General features: G+C 43.8%; 2 protein-coding genes across 3 annotated transcripts; one reads left to right on the plus strand and one right to left on the minus strand.

Moving 5' to 3' along the window:
- Window positions 1–9,896: 9,896 nt before the first annotated feature.
- CIAO2B (cytosolic iron-sulfur assembly component 2B) lies at window positions 9,897–12,039 on the minus strand. 2 transcript variants are annotated; one of them, XM_039558527.1, is made up of 5 exons: window positions 11,772–12,017; window positions 11,617–11,696; window positions 11,288–11,413; window positions 10,762–10,807; window positions 9,897–10,256 (listed from the first exon to the last, which is right to left on the minus strand). In XM_039558527.1, the coding sequence occupies exons 1-5, from the start codon at window positions 11,908–11,910 to the stop codon at window positions 10,159–10,161; spliced, it is 489 nt and encodes a 162-aa protein (XP_039414461.1). In that variant the 5' UTR covers window positions 11,911–12,017; the 3' UTR covers window positions 9,897–10,158. The 2 variants fall into 2 exon arrangements, with proteins under 2 accessions (XP_039414461.1, XP_039414460.1); XM_039558526.1 differs by lacking the exon at window positions 9,897–10,256 and adding an exon at window positions 10,263–10,560 and having other exon boundaries at window positions 11,772–12,039.
- A 1,286-nt stretch (window positions 12,040–13,325) lies between these two features.
- On the plus strand, window positions 13,326–22,993 carry CES2 (carboxylesterase 2). Its single transcript, XM_010396493.3, has 13 exons — window positions 13,326–13,541; window positions 14,098–14,302; window positions 14,622–14,760; window positions 15,022–15,155; window positions 15,632–15,785; window positions 16,025–16,126; window positions 16,881–16,979; window positions 17,445–17,585; window positions 18,765–18,845; window positions 19,665–19,812; window positions 20,441–20,590; window positions 22,300–22,372; window positions 22,522–22,993. Exons 1-13 carry the CDS (start codon window positions 13,466–13,468, stop codon window positions 22,709–22,711), a joined length of 1,692 nt encoding a protein of 563 aa, XP_010394795.1. The 5' UTR covers window positions 13,326–13,465; the 3' UTR covers window positions 22,712–22,993.
- The last annotated feature ends 653 nt before the right edge of the window (window positions 22,994–23,646 follow it).

A 23,646-nucleotide genomic window follows, 5' to 3' on the forward strand; every position in this document is an offset into this window, starting at 1 on the left:
TCACAGACTGTTAGTAAAATACTAATATATATATATTGGGGTACACTTGGGGAAAACATTCTGTCTTAGTTTAACTTCAAATTTCCACTTCATTTCAGTTTTTCAGTTGCGAGTTTCCTCCTCACTGGGACGGCAGCTGCTCGTGCTGCCCCGGCTGCGGGAGGCAGAGCTTGGGTGCTTGGATCCCCCTTGGAGTCCCAGCACGTACTGTATGTGGTCAGCTGTTTGCCCCTATTGCATTTCAAGTTTGGAGTAAAAGCAGAACATGACCTAAGATACTTCCATAATTATTTTCTTTAATCACCCCTAATTCCTCTTTTTCAGAAGTAAATCTGTCATAGCCAATGTGTGTGACATACATCATCCCTCCACGACTGGAATGCTAAATATCCTGTTACGGTTCCTGCGGGATCTATTCTCCTTAGTGGGGATTTCAGAACTCCTTTAAGAGAAATATCTGGAATTCAGAGACCATGAAAAGGTTTCTGAATTTACAGACAGTTGGTTTAAGGAGTGGGCAAAGTAAGTGGCTTTCAGTCTTACTAAGAATTACGTAGTGCTAAGGAAGCAAACTGAGAATGTAAGATTTATTGTTTACCAGCAATAGCTCTTGGCGAGAGGAATGAGTCTATTTACAATAACAAATTAAAGGAGCCATCCTGGGTCAGACTCAGCTTACAGCCAGTTTCCAGCAGCTGTCAGTAGCAGATATCTAAGGAAGAGTGCACAATAAGAACATGATAAACACAATTAAAACTCCACACACACAACCACCAGAGGCTCTAGATGAAGGATTTTTCTGCATATTTTTCTAACTGTTTTTTAGCACACAAAGATTTTCAATGCCCTGTTAAGACCCCCATTTACTGTATGGTGAAGCAGAAAATAAGATTTCGCTCATTTTCTCCACACATGCAGTGGTTTTATAGCTTTCTGCAGGAGTTTTCTCTTGTGGCTTAGGAACCTGGAGTTCCTCACTCCGTGTATAAACAGGAACCCTTACTTGCCCTTCTCTATCTGTACTAATACATCTTTTTAGACATTAGGGGACAGAAAGTACACAGATTGGAAACATGGATTATTCAAACTGCATGTTCCCATGGACTCTCACTGTGGATAATGAGGCTTTCTGCTTTCTTTGTTAATCCCAAGAATTCCTAGCATCTGTTTACAAGTAACATTTTTGCAGACCTGCTTCTATTTTATTGAGGAACTAAGCATTTACTAGGCAGGAAATAGGGCAGAAAACAGCCTAAAGCGACCCTTGCTAACCCACAAGCTCATTTCTCCATACACCTGCAGGACAGAGTCTTCAAAAGTTGCGTGTTAACAGCTCTGAATATCTGGATAGAGTTGTCATATTGTAGGTACTTCCATGAAAATGACAGGTGAAGAAGGAAAAGTCTCCCTGGATTGAAAACCCACAATAGAAGCAGCCTTGTGATCCTCAGAGGAAACACCCAACAGGCTTCCAGCATTCAGAGCCACATCGATGCCTTGCTGAGGGAAGGACACAGGACAGAAACACAACTTTAAATGTTTATGGCAATATAAAGTGAAACTTCAGCTGTGCTGCCCTCTTCTGTGTACCAGATAAGAAAAAAAGGACAAGGAATGTTTAATGTGTCTTTTCTTACACAGATGCCTTCTGTCCTGTGTCCAAATGTGCATTTGCAATGCTGAGAATCACTGCATGTTACGTGAGGCTCCTGGTGGGGACAGAATCAAACATATCTGCCCTTCTGCTTTAGGTGACAAAGTCTGTTCCTGTCTCCCTTGTGGGGAAACTCCATTTTCCTTATCTTTCAATAAACAAAGGGACAAAACCCTTGAAGAAGGGACAAAACCTCACAATCATAGGGGAGACTTAAGAGTTTGAATTGGAAAAGCTTTGTACTTCTTTATAAGCAAGTGCAGAATTTATGGTGTCTTTTCCTCTGCTGAGTGGAATCACCCATGTAAAGCATGTGGGTATTTGGATGTGAGGGATATTATCATCTCTTCCAGGAAAAACTGAGAATTTGTCCAGTTGGAATGTGCTCAGTTTGGCAAATGCCAAATTTGCACCACAGCAGTAAAAGGCATCTCTCCCTCTCTTGAATGTCACATTTCCTGCTTTGCCTCTGCTGCTATACAAGACATTCTGGTGAAAACCTTCAAAATTCTTATTGTGGAAGTATACTAGAATGAAAAGAATTCTCTTTTTTTCCCTCATTTTAAATTGTCAAAGTTCTCTCTGATTCTATTCTTGAGAAATTATGTAATTATTACAATCATAATATGCTTCATTTTCTACCACCTTCTATCAAAAAAATATAAAATGGTCAGTATTTATGCTCATTATTAAATACAGAGAGCAAGCACAAGCCTAGACTGAGGTAAGAGAATGGTATGAAATGTGTGTCTTATCTAAAGGGGTTTATAGGCAGTACACTTGAAAAACGCTATTTTGTGAAAGCAAATGCAGATCTTAATTTGAAAGCCAGCCCTAACTAGAAAAATCTGAATCAAAACTCCAGTGCCAAAAGTCTGTCAGTCCTAAAGGCAAAACTACAAAATCATGATGCATATCAAGGACATCCTACACCCAAACCAGTTACAGTGAAGCAGGTAAGAAATAACTTTATTTCCCTGTTCGTCTTCCCACAGGCAAATTCCCCACATCTAGTGAACAGCAGCATACTGGAGTCTTCAGTGAGGCTGTCACCTCACCTCACTTTACTTCACTCGGGCATCCTGAGCTGCCAATCACGTTGGGAAAGTGAAAGGGAGTTATTGCTCAGCTCTCAATCTCTGCATGTCTCATGCATGAGGAGTTTCCAGTCAGAGGTATTTTTGACAGGCACATTACAATGTAAACCTTTGGGCTTCAGGCACTTCATTTTCCAAGTCATCAAAGCTACTTATATTCAGTGAAAGACTCAGTGATCATCCCATTCTCTGGTGCTAATGGAATTCAGCCCATTGGTTGCTTTTCATGGCATTTTTCCATGTCACAGTTTTGGAAATGAGATCAGAATCAGGCCTCGGCATTCTTTTCCCTTCTCTACACTTACTCACAGCAGCAATTAACATGAACCAGGCAAATATTTCTTGGCATCAGACTCTCACAAGAAAAACACTCTCACAAGAAAAACACTCTCACAAGAAAAACATCGAGTCTGTGTCAGTCACTCACTGCCTGCTCGTGCACCCCGGGCTGAGGGGTGAAATGGTCTTTATTCAACTATTAATGTCATAAAAGAATATGACAAATACAGTAAATTGCTTTGCTGCAAAGCCTTTCTTTCACACACCCCCCTTTCTTTCATATCTTTACAAGGGTTATAAATTTGCATCAGTCCTCTCTTCAAGCACACCAGCTCCACCAGAATCATTCAAATGAATCTACAGCCTTCTAGGGTAACAGCAGCATGTAGCTAGGCAACGAAAAAGAATATAGTATTTTACAGGAAGAAGGATTTTTCTAGATGATCTCATACAGATGCAGTGCTTTTTTGCCATATAAGAAGAAAATGGTTCATTGGAGAAATGAGTCTGTCATCCTGGCACCATCAAGTCATGTTGATGCATAGGCTTCCCTTGATGAGCTGTGACAGAAAACAACAGTGTATTCTATATTGTTCCTATTTATTTCTCTGTATCTATTACATATTTGTGAGTTTTTTTACAAAGACTAAAACCACAAACGATTTTTGGCAGATTTCATTAACCATCACCCAGATTAAAATTGAATGCTTCAATAATTACCAAGTCGGCCGAAATAAATTGTATCTTATTTCAGCTGAAACTGTGTCAGCTTTTAAAAAAAAAAAAAAAAATTATGAATGGACAAGACATCCTGTTGTAAGAACAGTCCATCACTATATGTAGGGACGGAGCTGCTGTGGATGGTGTACACTGATTTTTTGCTCGTGAAGGGATTTGGTCAAGTGCATATCAGAAAAACCGAGATGATCCGGGCAGCGGGACCATGCCTTGGAGCCCGGGATGAGGACGGTGAGGCCGGCACACCGGGGCCGGCAGAGGCAGGCGCCCGGGCAGTGTGTGCGCTCCGGGCGGTGCCGCGCCCGGCAGGAGCCCCGGGCAGCCGCTGCCCGTGCCCGCGGGGCTGTGCGGCCGCTCCCGGCCGAGAGCGCAGCTCCATCTGCGGGGACCCCGGCCCGCGGGGACCCCGGCCCGGCTGCCGATCCATCCCCGTTCCCATTTCCCCGCCGTTCCCTGTTCTCCGGCTCGCCGGGTGTGTCTGTCCGTGCCGTCACACACCGGACCCGCAGCGCTGCCGAGCGGTGTTTCCCAGGCTGGGCTGGCCCGGGCCGTGCTCGGCGCTGGCAGAGCTGCGAGAAGCAGGGAAAAATCCCATCCCGGAGCTTCCCGAGGTGTCCTGGCCGTGCCAGCTCGGGCTCAGTGCGCGGCGCTCCTGCGGCGAGAGGTTTTGCTGGCCCAGACCTGACTGCGGCTGCTCAGGGACATTACATCACAGCCTCGGCAGCTCTCGTGTGTTTCCTCTCCTTGGCACCTTGTTTTATTTGTGTATTCCAGAGCCCGCTCTGGGGGCTGGCTTTCATTCTTCCCAGCTGGACCAAGGCACGATTCGTGTCTCTCGCATCCTGTCGAAGCAGGGATTGCCCAGTTAGCCACGCAAGCCAGGAGAAGACACAATTCCCTTGTAGTCAGGGGAAGACTCAAGCAGCTTTTGAGAGGCTGCAGCCCGCAGGGCGGCAGAATGTCAGAGGAAGATGCATCGGCTCCATAACGCTCCCAGCAAAATTCAAATTCCTGCCATTTTAAGGATTAGCAGAATATATTGCAAGGGCTAATCTAACGTGATGCATTAACTGATGTGTATAGCATTTGCATCTAAGCTACAGTGTTTATTTATTCAGCCATAAAATGCAGAAAACCAGTTAATTGTGTGTCTTGGTAGGTGCGTAAGTACTTCTCCTGTGCAGCCAACTGTTTAAACTACAGATGAACTGACCTGTGTGCACCCAAACGACATATGCATTTAAAGGAAGGCAGATATGACTGAAATTAAAGTTGATACAATGTTTATGTTTTGTTTGAAAAAATAAATTTACTCTCTTGTTTTACTAGGAACGGCCCCATACTGTCCTTATAAACAAAGATAAATGTGACAAAACTTCATCACTTCTATGCTAAGAATATAATCCAGAGTATAACCTCAGTTAAAGGTCTTAAATGTTCAGTATCAGACCCAAAAAGGTGAGTGGAAAGGGGAAGAAATTTTTTAAACAACAGCTCCTGTTTCAGGCTCCTAGTCAATTTTGTCATTAGTAAGAAACATTAATAAAGTAGCATTTGACAGGCTCTTTACAATGTTGACTTATGTTTCAAAAAACCCATTGAATAAACGTTTTTATGAAAATAAGTCAGTACAAATTTGAACAGAAAGAATTTATGTGACTCATTCCTAATTATTTCTGCCTAAAAAGCAACCGTTTGGGGTTTCTTTTAAAGGTTGGCTGCAGTGTTAGTGAAACCATTTTATGATTTTCAGTAATAAAAACTAGGGAAAAAAAATGAAATCTGGTGGCATTTATTGTTTTTCTCTGCAAGCATTTCAGACTACGTGGATGATTTATTTGTTACTTTGCAGGAGAAATAAGAAGTATTTTACTGCTTAGATACCTTCATAATCCTTAGGCAGAGCATGTGCCAGCTCTCCCATTAGCCAAGTGGAGAAATCAAGCTACCAGGGATCCCAGGATTAAGCAAGCTCCTGACGACCTCCTGAGGTTATTTCAGTCAAAGCCATGTGTGGCACACCTGATGGGAACCCAGAAGGAACTAATCTGGGCCAATTAGGAAAAAAAGTGCTATGATAAACCATCATCTCCAAGTTACATCAAAACAACAGGGAGGATCAGGTCCAGCAGAGTTTGGCAGCGATGCCTTGCCAGCCACTTGGGTCCTGCTCGGCTCAGCAGGGACACAGCTGTGCCCAAACCCTTTGGCCACTGCACTTAGAGCTGGCAAGTGGGCCAGATCTCCCTTTGTCAGCTTAAAACATGGGGTTTATGGGGATACTGGTTCTCCTGATCCTCCTGTCTCCTGCTGTGTGTGACCCACCTACAGGGGGACAGCAGTGCCCGGCAGCAGCACAGGGCACTCCTGGCATGTGTCACAGCCCAGCCAGGGAGGGCACAGGCGGCCAGGCTGCGGCCGTGCCTGGGCTACAGGCCCCACTGGGAACCTCCCCTCCAGGCAGGCAGCTTGTAGGGAAGGAGGAAAGCAGAGGGGAGGGAGGTGTTTAGCATCAGGTGATGGGAGCTCACTTACTTCCCTGCCATCTGAAGGACAAAGCCTCCAGCAGAGCAGAAGCTCCATGCGAGGGCAGTGGCAGCACAGGGAGGTGTGGCACATCCCTGCCATTTCTCTTTCTCTTCCCAAAGGTCCCAGGCAGCAAGCTGCTCCTCATTCCCAGGTCATATTTTTTCCACACACTTAGTGGAAATTAACTTCTGGCCTGTTCTCTCCCTCCTGTCGTGCTCTGGAAGCTGAGCTATGGCAGGAACCAGAGCCTGTTGTAGCTCCTGTTCAAGAACCTTGGTGTCTGAAGGGTGCCAGTGCTGCAATGAGATGCTGCAAGGCAACAAACTGATGAGACAACTGGCAAGAGACCTTGAGGAGCGGTAGGATGAAAGTAGGAGAGCAGGGTTTCATCCATCCATCCATTCAAAGAACCAGGAGGTTTTTATCACTGCAGACAGTGCTACTCCTTTCCACAAAGGAAAGTTAAGGAATGGAGACACCCTGTGTGTGGCAGGATGCAAAAGCTCTTTACAGGTAGGACATAAAATAATAAATGTATGAGTTGATAGTAAGAGAAAGGTGAAGAGGTCACAGAGTGTGACAGAATGTCTTGTGCAGCTAGTGAAGTCTGTTGGACAAAATCAGGGCTCTCTGCTATTTGTGCATTTTGTAAAAATGCCCTGTATTTTTAGCATTTTGTGGAATGAAAATTTTATGCGCTATTAAATGCTGCTGGCAAATGGCTGTGAGACATACCAGCAAACTCAAACACACCTCAGCTTTCCCTAGTTTGGTTCTCTTTGCTGTTACTTAGTAACATCAGAGAGATTTTGCTATAAACTTTTCTTTTGCCTATGGAAAAACGTCGCCTCTTCCACTTCTTCAGTCTGTATTGACGCCAAACAGTGCATTTGGTAAAGGAAGGGAAAGTGGTCCAGTTCTCTGCTTGACAGGCTGAAGTGAAATGCTTTTAACATCTATTAAAAAAAAAAAAAATTGTAAAACACAGAGTTTATAAATCAAAGCTCCAGAGGGAGATCTTTATCAAAGCCCTCTATTGACGCAGACACAGCACTCTTGAGCACAGCCAGAATACCGAAATAGCTTTTATTAATTAACATTTCCAGCGTGTGGCACACGCTGCTCCACCCAAGGGCCACAGGAAAGAGTGCCGTGCAAGGGTGAAGCTCTTCCATGGACAGGTTTGGATACAAAGCTGCTGAGCTGCTTCCCTGCCACTGGTTATCCTGGGCCAAGCACGGGCCGCAGCAGGTTCAGGCTGCTGGGACACTGTGGCAGCAGTGGGAGGGATCCTGCCCCCGCCCCGAGGTGCAGGAGCTGCCTTGGTGTGTGGGCTCAAACACCCTCTAGAGCAGGGACAGCACAGACAACTGCCCTGGGAGCGCCCTGGGAGCAGGGAATGCCATCAGGGAGCCCCTGGCCACAGTGGGAGTGGGGAATGCCATCCAGCCACCCTCAGAAGGCTCTGCCCAGAGCCCAGGAATGCAAAGCAGATGTCTGCTCCTGGCATTTTTCCTGGACTTGAATGAGGCTGTTTGTATGCAACACAGCTGCTCCAAAGGGTCATAGTTTCTCATGGAATGTGTCCAATTACAAAGCATTCCAGAGGCTAAATTTAGGGCTAGTTTTGGAAAAATAAACATCTGAAAAGAAATATTTCTAACAAATTAGTGTTTTCTTCTCCCACTTTGTCTCCATACAACAGGAACCAGCTAATGATCATTAAAAGCAGGATGGAAGACTTTCACCAGCACTGGCTGGTACATTATCAGCAAGTACAGAGCTGAGGGAGCCTGGACAGAAGGGCCTGGGGCCTTCAGAAAAGTCACCGTGGCTGTTTCTATCATAAATACAACATCCACATCACTTAAACAGACATGTCAGATCTAAAGTAATCAAATTCTCCGACCCTAAACAGCAGAAGTCAGACCTCTTCCTTGAAAACCCACAGCAAATTCCCCTTACTGAAAAGTCATCCCCCAACTATTAACTACAAATGTAAACCATCAAACACAACCTGTTGCTTCCCTGAGAAGGTAAATGGTACAAAGTGCATCCCCAGGGTTGCTGTGTACAGTGTGCTTCATGAGGCAAGTGCCAACACCCCAACAAATAATTTAATACTAGTACTATGTAGTTGTGAAAGCCAAGCAGAGAGCTTCAGCAAAGCACCATTTACTGATTCCTTCTCCATTTGAAGTGCAGGTTGAAGCAATCTGTTGGCAGCTTAATCATCCTTCTGTTTTCCCCCTGGCACATACTGGCATTTCTTTCTTCCCCAAAATCTAGGAGGCAAAATTTATTTTCTTTTAAAAAAGCCACCAAAAACCAGAAAACAAAATCAAACCAACCAAGCGTGGTGCCTGGGAGCTGCCTGCATGCATTACCATGGCTGAAGTTTCATCTGTGGTGCAAACGTTGGCAATGTCAGAACTAATCAGCTCAGTGATTCAACAAGAGGCAGAGAGGAAAGCTGGGTCATTCTGTTCCTTGCCCAATATTAATATTACATAAATACTGTCTTTATTTCCAGTTTCATTCATACATCCCAGCAGTGCTGCCCATTCAAAGGATGCCAAATGAGCAGGTGAGGCTGCTGCAGAGTCGGCTTTCTGTAGAAGCCCTGTGCAAACAGGGAGGCTCAATTCTGGAATGGGAAGGTCTGGCTTTGTTTCTCTCCTATTTTGCTGTGTGACTTCAGATGTCACACTTGGAGCACTGGACTGGACTGCCAGGCTGTGCTTTACACAATGTCCATAAGCTTCACCCTTTTTGAACAGCTTCTCAGACCCTCCCAGAGAAAATGCTACTGGAATACAAAGCACTACCACCAAACTGGTGAGCACAACCTCTATTTTAGAAAGTGCATATCTTATTTTCCAGATAACTGATGGCAATGAAAGCAACATTGTCATGTGTGCATGCACCAAAATACCCAACAGGATTTCTCAACAGGCTGCTATTTTTCCATGTGGTTCAGGACTAAAGACATCTTCTACAAAAATTCAAATTAATTCTTAATGATTTTTTCTATTGTCAGTGTCTGTCAAAGACAACAGTTTAGTGAATGCCACAGCTCCCAAAGCAGAAGCATAGGCTGGGTTTTAGCATTAAATCTCAAGATATTTAAAGCAAAACTTGTCCTTCAGCTGTCAAACACTGCCAGGACAGTCTTTCAGCAGAGCCTGCTGGGCTGTTCATACTGAGAACTGTTAATGACTCCTGTGCAGGTGCACAAATAAAACCTCTCTCAAAGGTACTGTATTTCCTACTTTAATGAAGTAGTAATTAAAAATAAATCATGATTTATACAGGTCTAGAGAGCCTTCCATTTTTGGCTAATCCAAGGTAAGATAATTAAAACCAGATACATGATTTGGAAGGGTGGACACTTACTGCTAAATGTCCTCCAACTTTGCACACACCATCTTGTACAATTTGTGATGTCTGAAGCCAAAACTATATCAGCAGTCTGAAACTGTCATAGGAATGCAAAGATTTTAAAATTATCTTGGTGTACTTGCTTAGTCCAGTGTGCAAAATCCACTTCTAAAATGCAGCTTATAACTTAATTTTAGTAGTGAGAAATAAGTTAAAAACAGGTTGAAAAAAAAATTTTTAATGAAAAATTGTACCTATGTAATGACTCACACAATTAAAAAGCCAATTTTCATTATATTTTTGTAGCTGTTTGTAAGCTAACTCCCCACATAGCATTTTCTGAAAGAGCAAAGAAACATTTCTTCAAGGGAATTTAAGTGATTTTATTTTGCTCAGAGATTTATGTATAATGTAACATCACCACTTCTATACAAAATTAGTTTAACAGATCAGAATACCAATGACTTCCTCACCAGGCAATTATGACCGAGCAGACAAACACTGATTCACCACTTCCAGCAGGTGAGAGTTTTCCAAAGCAGCTGCCACACGTTCTTTATCAGCGAGCTGTTTATTAACTGTGCAGACAAAACCCACAAGAAACCAGTCAGGGCACTGGGACTCGAAGTCTTCTTGAAAGCATTTTACCTTGAGACACATAATTGCAGTTGCCATGGTACTGAAGGCAGTTCTGAGGATGCCAAGTGCACCCCAGAGCTGCTGTCTAAAGGCAGAGCCTGTCTGTCATCACAGTTATCCAGCGAGCTGGCCGTGATTCAGCAGCAGGGAGCTGCTCCGGAGGTGTAACGCAAGAAATCCCCATCTTCCTCCCCTCTTCCGAGTGCTCAGGCAAATCAGTGACTCTCTGAGAGCACAGATTGCCTGAGGAGATGTTTAAAGAACACCACAGAACAATCTAAGTGACACTCCATGTTCCTGTTCTGGAACATCCCCCAGAATCCGACGCACGGGAAGTCCCAGACACCGAGCAGCTGCTCTGCAGCTGTGGGAATCTCTCTCCTCTCTAATTTTCAAGATTAAAACAGATATAAAAACCACCCAAGAGAGGACTAAAAGCCTTACCTGCGTGCTCAGAGGCATGTGTTCCTGGTGTTATATGAACATCCAGCTGAAATAGCATCACAAAAGAAACAGAGGATGAGTTCAACAGAACACTGGAAGGTTAAGTTCAAACTAATAAAAATAGGATAGTAACAAAAAGAGGGGGGAAAGGACATTCTTGCCACTATCAGTTACTCTATATAACAGAATAAAAGTCTGAAATCGCAGAGTATTCTGCATTTGCATCTGCTTAAGCCTGCTTCAGCCAAGGTGAGACCTCTCCTCCTGCCGTGCCACAGAGCACTGCAGTGATTCCCCTCAGAACCCCAGTGGCCCATGACAACAGCCCCAGAGCCACAACTGTGCACTGATATTTCAGCCCACTGCCCTCTCTGGTTCCTGCAGTCTCCCTCACACAAAAAATGAAAAAAAGCAGTTATTTTTCACTATAAGATAGTTAGCACTTTTTTTTTTTCGCCTTTTTTTTTTTAAATTTTTCCGAACACAATCCCCCCCTTTTGCTTTCCCCATTGATTTGACCCCTTACCTTGAACCTCTCGGGCAGAGAGCGGATCAGTTTGACCTTTATGGAGAGGCCGATGAGGGTGGCCATGCTGCAGTGCGGGATGGTGGGAGTGAACTCCACCGACACCGTGCTCTCGGCATCGTTCACCTGCGGGAAAACACACCAACAAACCCGCTGCTCTCACCCCAGCCTACCCCGAGGCCTTGCAGGTCAAATTCGACCCGCTCACAGATTTGTTCATTGGCATTTTTCAGTACTATGTTTAGGTACTACGATGAATATATTTAAATATTTTTCAAAAACAATTAGCTATCGGACGGCTGAGGCAGCACATCCCGGCGGGATCTCACTTTCACTCGCACTTGCTCGACGACGTTCAGCTCCTCCAGGGTGAGGGGGTGCTCGGGGTCATTGATGGAGCGGATGAGATGTGCGGGTTAAGGAAAGCGGAGCTGCCCGGCCCGGCCCGGCCCGCCCGACCCTGCCCTCCGCTCCCGCAGGATATCAAAGATCTCCCGGTCGTCGATGGCGTCGGGCAGCTCGTCGTCCTCCTCCCGCGCCGTCACGGGGCGCTCCCCGGAGCGGCGGTAGATGAGGGGGTTTGCATTCTCCAGCGGCGCCGCGCCTGGGCCCGGGCCCACCATGGCGGCAGCGGCACCGGAACCAGCCCGGACCGGAACCAGCACGGACCGCGATCAGCGCCGGAACCAGCCCGGACCGGAACCAGCACGGACCGCGATCAGCGCCGGAACCAGCCCGGACCGGAACCAGCACGGACCGCGATCAGCGCCGCACCGCGCGGGGCCCTGGGCGGGCGCGGCCTCCCGGGAGCGGGGGCGGGATTGGGGCGGGCCCGGCTCTGAGGGAGCCTCCCGGGAGCGGGGGCGGGATTGGGGCGGGCCCGGCTCTGAGGGAGCCTCCCGGGAGCGGGGGCGGGATTGGGGCGGGCCCGGCTCTGAGGGAGCCTCCCGGGAGCGGGGGCGGGATTGGGGCGGGCCCGGTTCTGAGGGAGCCTCTCGGGAGCGGGGGCGGGATTGGGGCGGGCCCGGTTCTGAGGGAGCCTCTCGGGAGCGGGCCCGGTTCCCCCGAGCCCCGGATCAGGCGCTCGGCTGCAGCTCCAGGCTGGAAGCGAATGCGGTTGGCGGCGCAGTGTCCGTCAGGGGCCTCCGGGCTGGGCCCGGTGCTGCCAAGGATGCTCCGATTAAAGTTGTTAATCTCATCTGTTCCCTGCTTTGAAAAGTCAAACAAAAAAATCCCCCGCAAACTTAAACTGGAGTGATAGAGTATAGCCATGACATGCTTTGGCTTCATACACTCCTTTAAAAGGGGATTAAGGCAAGAATTAACTATTTTGATTTTTCTTCTTTTTTAATCGTTAGTTTCTAGTTATTTGTAATCTCTAATCCCGGTTGTTTGGGGTGGGGGGTGTTTTGGGGGTTTTGTTGCTCTGTTTTGTTTGTCGTGGTGTTTCGGTGAGGTTTTTGTTGTTTTAAGGGGGGTTTTTTGAGAACTTTGTAGAATTTAAGCTCTGGAGGCTGTTCACATTTGCCCTGTTTACCCTGCCTGTGGCATTGACAGCGGATGAACTGCGACTGGCGCTCCCGCTGCTGCTCCCGAGCGCTGCTGGGCCGCTGCCGGGGGCAGGTAAGGCGAGCTGGTGGCGCCCGGGGCTTGTACTGGTGCACAGGGACTGTACTGGTGCTCAGGGTTTGTACTGGTGCTCAGGGACTGTACTGGTGCTCAGGGTTTGTACTGGTGCTCAGGGTTTGTACTGGTGCTCAGGGATTGTACTGGTGATGTTCAGGGACTGTACTGGTGCTCAGGGTTTGTACTGGTGCTCAGGGATTGTACTGGTGATGTTCAGGGACTGTACTGGTGCTCAGGGTTTGTACTGGTGCTCAGGGACTGTACTGGTGGTGCTCAGGGACTGTACTGGTGATGTTCAGGGACTGTACTGGTGGCGCTCAGGGACTGTGCTGGTGCTCAGGGACTGTACTGGTGGTGCTCAGGGACTGTACTGGCGCTCAGGACTGTACTGGTGCTCAGGGACTGTGCTGGCGCTCTGGAGGCGGTCGCTGCAGTTCACGCTCACAATTCAGCCGCGCTCCCTTGCGCCGAGTGTCCTCGCTGGGACCTTTGTCCCCTTCTCTTCCGCATAAAACCGGAGAGAGTCATCGAGAGCCCACTCGGGCGTGAAAAATGGCTCTTCCAAGCCCGATTGCAGTGCTTTGCACTTTGTTTTGTAGTGTAGTGTTCCTCGTGTGCGGGGCAGAAGGTGAGACACGCGAGCTGTTGTTGTTGCTGCTGGGGAAGCCACTGCACCAACAAGTTGCAATTTTTTTTCAAAGGCAGTAAATCTTTTATGCTTTGGTTACCAATTTGCAAAAATGCCTTCATATTGCTAAAATTACTGGTTTTGTGGGATGAAGCTATTTTTGAGATGATTTAATGAAAAGAAAGCTTTCTGTCTTTTTTAAAAGGTAGAAAGTAGCAACATTTCTGAATTATCTAAACAAAATATTTTTAAGATCTTGTTAAATTATAAATTCAGGAAATGTTAATGGTTTTGCTGTTTGCTCCGAAATTTGCTCTTGCAGAGTGAAACAGGTAAACTCTGTCCTACCTGGCTCCAGGTGTCACTGGCAGGAGGGTTTGGCATGGGGTGTCTGCCACTGCACCAAAGCAAAATGAAACCTGGACAAAATTGAAAGGAATAAGCTGAAATGTTCTAAATTAAACAGTCAGTTAAAAATACTTAATAGAAAAGTCTATCTGGTAATTATGAAGATGCAATTTAATTTTTTTTCTTTTTTACCTTTTGTGTTGCTTAGGACAGAGTGCTGCTGAGCCAGAAGTGACTATTGCACTCGGACGGCTCAAAGGAACACAGACAAAAGTGAAGGGGACAGACAAGCGTGTGAATGTTTTCCTGGGAATTCCTTTTGCAAAAGCCCCTCTTGGATCTTTGAGGTTTTCCCCACCTGAACCGCCTGAACCCTGGACTGGTCTGAGAGATGCAACTTCTTACCCACCACTGTGAGAGCTGTTCAGTTCATTTGTAGACAGAACCTGCCCATGCTGGTCAGGGTTGTGTTTATTGGGATACAGGGGCCTGATTTTTGCTGAGGACTTTATGTTTGGTAGTGGATACATTGCCAGTACTGGAATATTTCAAGTACAGGTGTGGAGATGTGCTTTTACAGGCTGCACCTCTCACTGATTCTAAATAACACAAAATTCAAGCACCCTGTGGGGATTCAGCCTGTGGGGCAAAAAAAAGTGTGTTTTCTCAATCATTGCTACATTGATGCAATTGCAGTTTTTGTACTAATAATTGTACTTTTTTTTTGTGAAGGTGTCCTCAAGATCTGTCCCTGTTGAAAGCAGCTGAAAAAAACTTTAAAGAAAAGCACATTGCATTCCAAACTTCTGAGGATTGTTTGTACCTCAGTGTTTACAGCCCTGCTGGCTCAAGCAAGAAGGACAAGTTACCTGTACGTAAACCATTGAACAAACTTGTGTTTTATAAAGCTTGCAAGTAATGATTGCCCCTAAGAGACTTAATTGCTTTTGAAAATGTGATGCTGGACAGGCAGAAATAATAGCGTGTAAAATTCAAAGTCCACCAGTCTGAAATTCAGCTGCCATCGTGCTTCAGTGATTTGGTGTTCCTAATTCTCTGAGGTTGCTTTCCTTTTTGAAATGAAATATGCAAACCAGTGCATAAAGGTGTGTCTCACCCTTTTGTTTCGAAGGTAATGGTGTGGATCCATGGAGGCAATTTTATATTTGGTGGTGCTGCTAGGTATGATGGCTCTGCACTGTCAGCCTACGAGAATGTTGTGGTGGTAATAATTCAGTACCGACTGGGACTCCTTGGATTCTTCAAGTAAGATCACCTATTTCACTTTTTACAAAGTACTTGCTGTCATGTTTAAAGCATGGGTAGTTCTGTTTGCTAAATCTGCTGAACTTCTATATCAGCTTCCCACTGTTACAGTGGTTTAAATGTACATAATTCACTGACATCAGGGCTTCAGAACACCAAGAAATGTCTGTACATCCCATGTGATTGCAGCCTGCTACCAAATCATAGTTGGGCTTATTTGGATGGGTTGTTTGTTCTGGCCTTTGCTTCCATCCTCTGGTGTGTAGAGCAAAAACTCATGTAGAGTAAAGGCCAGGGATCCGCCCATGCAGGGGTGAGCAGAGAGTGGAGGCGAGTCAGGGGCTGAGGTGTGACCGTGCGGGGCTGGAGGTCAGGGCCAAATATGACACTTTGGACAATATATAAAATGTTGAGATTGACTTTACTGTGGGATTGTTGGTGTTCCTGAAGAGTGGCTTGTGCTGCTTTCCTTTCAGTACTGGTGATGAGCACGCCCGCGGGAACTGGGCATACTTGGATCAAGTCGCAGCTCTTCGGTGGGTCCAAGGAAACATTGAGCACTTTGGTGGAGATCCAGGCTCTGTCACTCTCTTTGGTGTATCTGCAGGATCTTGCTCTGTTTTTGCACATGTAGGTATATAGTAGATAGGAATAAAAGTCTTCAAAAACTCACTTAGTGTAACTTTTCATGCTTAATCTGGTTTTTGACAGGAAGTTTAACAGCATGTTGTGCTAAATCTGGAGACTTCCCCTGTAAGCAAATAAAGATGTGTAATTCCCCACTGAATCCAGGAGCCTAGTCAAGCATAGAGTTATGAATAAGGGTGTTAATGTAGAATAAATACTTTCTCTTCTTCCCTTCTTGGCAGGTGTTATCTCCTTTATCCAAGGGTCTCTTTCATAAAGCAATATCAGAGAGTGGAATTCTAATTCCCCCCAATAAAGACTTACATCTTTCAACAAATCTTGAGGTAGGCTCATTTTTTTTGCATTTTAAAGTCTTTATAACCTAAAATAGGATGCTTATATGTGATAATTTGTTTAAACGAGAAAAGGGGAAAATCTCATTGTGTGCTGTGCAACAAAGATGATCCAGTTTATTCTTGCAGCACACCTGTTTAATTTCAGTCTATTTGGTGTTAGAAATAGATTGTACAGCTATATGATGGTAACACCTGTGGGCTGTCAAAGGTGTATTCAGTCATACACATGCCAAGCTAGGCAAATGTCCATTTTTGTACCCACTGTACCCTATACAGTAACTGGGACATTTATTATGGAAAACTTAATAAGAATCCAGAAGAAGAATTCAGGTTTTTATTGACCTACAGTTTTTTAAGGGAGTCTTTTATTTTATGTGAAGTAAATTAATTTAAAATAAAAAAAAAATCTTAAAATTTTTTCTATAAGTGCCTTTTAATTTCTTTTCCTGTAATGGCAGACAGTAATAATGTAAATGTTTCTGGATTTTCTTTCCTTATTTGGTTTATGCTACAAGCTTGTATTATCTCTACAGCAAAGTTTGAAGAACAGTGAATGGAAATACAGCAAGAAAGAGAGGTACACCAGAATGATTTCACTTTGTGATCGAATTGTAGCATTTCTAGTAAAATAAAATACTCAAAGATCTATCAAGCTCACCTAAATCTGCCACTAAATCCAGCTATTAACAACAGTGTGTATAATGATTTTCTAACAGTGCTTGTCTTTGTTGGTAATTTTCAGAAAATTGCCAGTATCTTTAAGTGTGAGACGAGCAGTTCCCTGTCCCTGCTGAGCTGCTTGAGGAAGCAGGAAGCAGAGCACCTGGTCTTTAACAGCAAGGTAGGTGAGACTTCATGGCAACAGAATTTTTTAATGGCTCTCTTGCAAAACTTTGGCTCAGCCTCTGATCAGAGTTCATTGATGGTCTGTTCCAAAGTTGATTTTTCTTATCTTTTGTCAAAATACTCCCTAAATGTTGAAATCATTTCACACAGAATTTCTCTCTGGAAGTTTCGGCAGTGTTGCAGCACCTGTAAAGTTGTGAGCGAGGTTTGAGCATCCCTATGTTTTAATGTCAGAAGCAGCACAGGATCAGGAACCCATTACATTCCTCTACACCTTGACCCAGCCATTGTATACTCCTGTGCCAAACTAAATTTATGTTACAGTGGATGTAGACACTTGAATTTCTTAAAGCCCTTTTTTGCACTCAGGACATTGAATGTGGACAACTTACATGGCTTCAAGGGAAATTTGGAAATACTATTAACAACTAATTTGATCTTTTTTTTTCTCTTCCTTTAGGAAATCTCATTTCTACCCTTAGTTTTGGATGAAGTGTTTCTTCATAAGCCACCTGAAGAGATATTGGCTGGAAAAGAATTCAATGTAGTGCCATTTATGATAGGAGTCACCAACAATGAATTTGGCTGGAATATTAGATCTGTAATTTAATGTCTATTCTTCACTTTTAGTGTGTTTTTAATGTTTGTGTTAGGTGTTAGGACAAGTCTTTGCATTGTTGGAAATACATACAAGGTAAACTTTGTTTGCATCGTGGCTCTGCAGTGACCCAGAACCACCTGGTCACAAGAGGGTGAGAGGCTTCATCTGCAAGTTAAACATGGACACATCAGCTGGAACATCAATTTTGTAAAGTATTTTCTTATCCTAGAATTTTAATCCCTCACCCAGGCAGAGAGAGGAAAAAGAATGCAACAATCAAGGGCTTATTACAGAAAGAAAATTAAAGCCAATCCTTTCCCCCACAGTAGTCAGGGTTGATACATAGTGTGTTTAAAAGTGTGCCACTGATCACCTAGACCAGCTTCCCTTGTGTGTCATCACCACCCTGCAGAAAGAGCTTTCATTTGAAAACCTTGGGGCAGAGTGTGGGGACAATGCAGGTGTCCAGCCCACTCTGCAGAAATCCTTTCTCATAGGAACTCAATGGGTAACACAAAAACATGAGCAAATGCTCTCAGTGCACAAAAACTGCAGGAGATGGATTTGTGTTCTCTCTCTTTCTTGTCCCTTTTTTTTTCATTTCCTAAGTATTCAGTTTCCTTTCTGCAGTACAAAGCATTTGTTCTGAATCTGTGTAGCAGCTGTCTCTGGGAACATGCTGGTTTTAATTCCCAGTGCAAAGTGAAATCGGTTTGAATTTTTTTTGCAGCCAGAACAGTTGTTTTATGTAATGCTGTAAAAGAGGAGGAACCCTGCCTTATCCTTATTTCAAAGGGCTCAAACAATTGGACTAGAGACAGGCTGCCAGGGCTTTTAAGATCTCCCCCAGCAGAATGAAAATCTGCCTGTGAGACAGAGGCAGCTTTTTGCTTCAACTCTGCCCTTATGTTTTCTGGTCCTACAATTTTCTTAATGTTGATTTAAGGATTAACTATGTAGTATGAGTGGTCTATGTAGAAACCTTCACCAAGGCAACATTTACTGCAGTAAATACAAGCTTTTCAAGACAGCTGCTGCATTGTGCTGTGCTTTTGCATGTGATTTGATGTTCAAAAATAAACACCAGTAGTAAGAACTAATGGAATAATGTCGTTACAATGTTGAAAATAATGGAGACATTGAATGGTGCTAATAACATTGTTTTTTTTCTCTGTACAGACATCAAAAATGACAAGTTTGAGGGAAATAGGAGATAGAAAATCAATTGCCTCAACTCTAGAGTTTTTTCTACCAATGATAGTAAGTACTGCTGCACTAATCTAATTTGAGAAGTGAGTTTTCTTTTTCAGGTGTCTAACAGACCTGGTCTCACTGCCTGAGTCATAGTGTCACTAAGGGCTGAGGTCATGTTATGCTTTGGGGAGAGTCCCAGCAAAGTTGACAGGACCAGGGTGTACAGAGTTGCACACAAATAGGATTGAGTCAGGCCTGGGATTTGGGAAAATGCCTTTTTCATTCTAGACCTCAACCAATACTTTAATCTTACATATTTGTAGGATTACTGTGATGGTATCCTGAGTGTTAAAGTATCTCATGGCTAGTCTCCTGCTTGGGGGGCTTCAAGGCATATTTTTCAGTATGTTTACATTAGTTGTAGCTTTTAAAGTAGTTACTTTGCACTCCTAGTTTTGAGGAGTATCTTTCAGGCAGCAAATTCTAACCCTGAAAACTTACACTGTTTTTGGAAATCCCATTGGCCTTATCTTCTTGTCTAATAGTCCATAAATCTGTCAAGGACTGAGAATTTACTTTTGAAATTCCCATCTCTCTTCTCCTGAAGAAAACAGAAGCCAAAGATATTGTCAGGAGAAATTGCTGGATCTACACTTATTCCTGTAGAGTTTTAACCCACATAAATCTAGTGCAAATTTGACCTGAGGTGGCTGGTTTGTTTGCTATTTTTTCCCTACAAAAATCGTGAATAGGTTTTGTTCTGCATCAACGTGGGTGCTGTCATGGACCTTTGTGCCTTTGCAGAATCTCTGAAGTTTAGAAGATGGCAATTTCAGCTGCTAATTTAGACAGTGATCATTTGTCTGTTTGTTTCTTGTCTCTTAGGATGTACCCTCAGATTTTCTGCCCATGATCATAGATGAATATCTGGGAGACACAGAGGATCCTGCAGAGCTACGGGACCGATTCCTGGACCTGCTGGGGGACATGGCAATTGTTATGCCTGCCATCAAAGCACTGAATTATCACAGGGGTAAGCTGATCAACAGCAGTGGGACATTTAAACCTCCGACTGGAGGCTGGATCAAATGATGTAGACTCAAATCTTGTCATATATAGGCAAGTTGCCTTTGGGAACTTGAGGAATGATACCGGTCTGCAGGGTTGTGTGTAGTCCCTTATCTTTGTATTAAGTGTCTTGCACTGTGCTCATAATCACAATATATTGAGAGCAGAGCGTGATAACACAGGTGAATGTTTGCTAACTTAAGTATGCAGGCTTAAAAATCAAAACATATCAAAGCAACCTTTGTCCTTTGGCCCACAGCTACTTGGGAGGTCAGCTCTGTGGTCTGGAGATTTTCTGGTCTGAAAGTGTAGACAAGCCATGCCAAGATACCCAGAACTGGAAATAGACTGATGTTATTTTGTTTTCTGTAAGTTTTCCTAGGGTGGATCTTTGAATTTTTAACTTTTTTTTTTTTTTTTTGGTAAGTGCTGAATTCTTAATTTTGCATTAAAAATAGAAGTACATACTTGAATGTAAGAATTGCATTAAAAATGTGCCCAGTATAAAGCTTTGTTTAAAGTAATATTTTAAACAGCTGAGACAGCTGTAGTTTATGTATCTCTTCTTTAACTCTAAATGTTATGTCTTGCAGAGTCTGGAGCTCCTACCTACTTCTTCGAATTCCAGCACCGGCCCAGTTCATACTGGGATAGCAAACCAGACTATGTGAAGGCTGACCATGGGGATGAAGTTGGCTTTGTCTTTGGGGGGCCATTTCTGGCTGGTGACATCCAACTCCGCAGTAAGGAACAGACACTGCTCACTCATAAATTAATCTGGTAGCACTGGTGTTCTTCTATTCAGTGTTCTATTCATTTTTATCAGACTGAAGTGCATATATTGGCAGTGAGATCAAACCATAACCCTTTCTCCTGACAGATTTGGTTTTACAAATTTAACCCTCTCTGTCTTCTCTCCTGTACAGTTTGCTTGTTCTGAAGCACAGTAAGTTCCACATCTTGTCAGCAATTCAGCAAATAGGACATTTGCTAGAAAATTCACTGTCATTATCCCAGGACTGTGCATGAATTTGCCAAATAGCTTTGGCTGAAAATTAAATTGAAGGAAAGGTCAATTAAACTTGCAGAATGCTTGGGAAGCAGGAAATCCAGGATCTCTTCTTTTCCTGAGGAGTTTAGGCCAGTGTCTCCTCCTTTCCAGGAAATCTCATGGGCTGTCAGGCTCCAGAGACTGAGGGACTTGGTCTTTTTTGCAGGAAGTGATTCCAGCTGTGTTCAGAGCAAGGCTTGGAATTCCAGTGTTTCATTTTCTATGTGAAGATCTAATGGTTAGATCTGTTTTGCTCCACAACTCAATTAATACTTGAGCATTTATTCAAATGGAACCAGTCCATTGAGGGAGGATTAAGGGTGTAATCCCAACATTTCCATGGGATTCCGGAAGTTCCTTCTGGCAGAATCCCACATTGTTACATTCCAGATGAATCTGCCAATCACTGAACAGTTAAGATACATGATGCCACTTCCTAAGGAACATTATGAATCCAGCAGCATTCTTTAATTACATATGCCTAAAACAGTAATACTCAACATGGAGTATTTGCTTTCCCATGGAACAAATTAGGAACAGTTCTTATTTTGACAAAGAGACACAAAATGTCTGCTTATTTTAAGTGAATTCACCAGTTTTTCTGGTTTTATTTTTCTCATTTGCGCGTAGTTCAAGTCTGGTTCAAAGCCTACATAAGTGAAAGTATTTCCTTTTACTCCATTGAACTTTGGAGCAATCCAGCTATGTTATAAAGCCCTTTGTTAATCTGTTACCAGAGCCTTTTCCTTTTGCTTATATTTTATATTTATTTTTTTTACTTACATATCTTGGCACTAGAAAACACTGAACAGTTCTTCTCCTCTTTGCCTGAATTTACCAAGGGCATTAAGATATCAAATACTTTTCTTAGTGTATTGAGATGCATTTATAATTAAAAACACACTGGAACTGAAATAATTCTCACCCAGTGATACAGTGATCTTATGTGCTCAGAAATGGAGTGGCATCATCTTGTGTGAGAATGAAGAAATCTTTGCCTAGTCATGCACTGAGTAATAGGGAGAATTTCAGTCCCACAAAACTAGAATGGGATCCAGGAAACAAAGCCATGTGGCCCATTCCTGGAGTTGTACTGGGACGCAGTACACATGGGGTTTTTTTGGTTCTGCTCTGATTTCCTGGAAGGTTACAGGCACATCACCTTATTTCCTTGTACCCTAATTCCCTGATTTCTGCAGTAAGGTAATTATGCAGAAGTCGTTCATGAGGAGTGCTGAAATCCCTTGATGCTTGCTGTATTGCTGATATTTTGCTGGTGGTGTGTCTCTGTTCCAATTGCTAAGTTGTTACAGTATGTTCACACACAGAAATGCTGCTCGTGTAATAGCAATGTCTTGATTTCTGCCACACAGAGGAACTATTCTGTATTTTGTCTGTCAGGTGAAGTTACAGAGGAAGAGAAGAACCTCAGCAGAACTCTAATGAAGTACTGGGCTAACTTTGCTCGAAATGGGTAAGAATCATGAGATTAATGACAGATATTGCTGCTTTGCACTGACTCCATGGGGAATTGGCTGTTTTGTTGGTTCAGTCTTAACTTCTGTGATTGAATTCCCCTGCAACTGAAAAGGGCACTCACTCTTTCTTTCCTCTTGCTTACAGAAATCCTAATGGAGAGGGTCTGGTTGAATGGCCATCTTACAACCAAAATGAAGAATACTTGCAGATAAATCTACAACAAAAGAAAGACAGAAAGTTGAAAGAAAAGAAGGTAGAATTCTGGAAAAAAGTGATCCTTGAAAAGACAAAGAACAAAAGCATGGAAAACAAGAAGGTTAAATTAGAGTTATAGTTTACAGTTTAAACATGCACATAATATGCAAGCTGTTAGGATAGTAAAAGGAATTACTTGAAGTAATTTTGAGGATAAAATTACACTTCCCTTCTTTGCACCTTTTCTTCACAGTTCTCATACTTGCAATTATTCCCTGTAATAATTCCAGTTGATCCCTCACTTGTTAAATACAGCTACCTGATTTCCCCAGTGCACAGATTTTTCTGTCACTCCCCCATGACTGAAGACAGAATGTAGCAGCAACATTGTTTAAATAAAGTGAAATCAATGAAGACCCAATTTGTGAGTAAAACTGTCTCTTGATGCCAAGTTTATCGGTGGTACAGAAGTTTTGTTGTGGTGTAGATACAAAAATGTCCTCTGTGGAAAGAAGATGAGGCTACAGAATGTTCTGCTTCATCAGTTGGTTTTACAACTGAGACAGGATAGTTCTGAATGTTGTGGTACCTAATCTGTAACAGTAGTGCTGGAATTAAGACTTCTCCCAAAGGGAGAATATGCCTCCAGTATCCACAATTCTCTCCTTTTAAATTTGGCTGTAACTTCCCTACAAGGATTAACATTTCTGTCTTTTCCCCAGTGCTTCTCTCTGTGCTTCAGGCTGTTCCCTGTGCCACCAGTCAGTGCCAGTCAGTGCCAGTGTGCCTGTTTGCACTGGCTCACAGCCTCACTGCCAGCACTGGGTCTGTCCCAGGGCCACTCTAGGGCCCTCGCTGGCTGATTGGCACTTGGGCTGCCAAGAGCAAGGCTTGGACTCTTCATGGCAGAGTTGTCAATCACTTCTCTGCCATGTCTTTTTCTCCTGTACCTGGCTCCTAGGCTGCTCCAGCTATCCCAGCCACATTCCTGGTCACACTGGTGCCTCACAGCAGAGTGATGCAGCTCCACAGATCCTACAGGGCAATGAACATAAGTTCCCCCTCCCTTCGTCT

The sequence above is a fragment of the Corvus cornix genome, chromosome 11 (assembly GCF_000738735.6).
Source record: "Corvus cornix cornix isolate S_Up_H32 chromosome 11, ASM73873v5, whole genome shotgun sequence".
Taxonomy (NCBI): Eukaryota; Metazoa; Chordata; class Aves; order Passeriformes; family Corvidae; genus Corvus; species Corvus cornix.

Coding starts and splice junctions, on each gene's coding strand:
- CIAO2B (XM_039558526.1), bottom strand. CDS start 11,910: ATGGTGGGCCCGGGCCCAGGCGCGGCGCCGCTGGAGAATGCAAACCCC. Junction 11,697..11,771: donor CGACGACCGGGAGATCTTTG/ATATCCTGCGGG, acceptor CTTAACCCGCAC/ATCTCATCCGCTCCATCAAT. Junction 10,561..10,761: donor ACATGCCTCTGAGCACGCAG/GTAAGGCTTTTA, acceptor ACATCTCCTCAG/GCAATCTGTGCTCTCAGAGA.
- CES2 (XM_010396493.3), top strand. CDS start 13,466: ATGGCTCTTCCAAGCCCGATTGCAGTGCTTTGCACTTTGTTTTGTAGT. Junction 14,761..15,021: donor GCAAGAAGGACAAGTTACCT/GTACGTAAACCA, acceptor TTTGTTTCGAAG/GTAATGGTGTGGATCCATGG. Junction 16,127..16,880: donor ATCTTTCAACAAATCTTGAG/GTAGGCTCATTT, acceptor GGTAATTTTCAG/AAAATTGCCAGTATCTTTAA.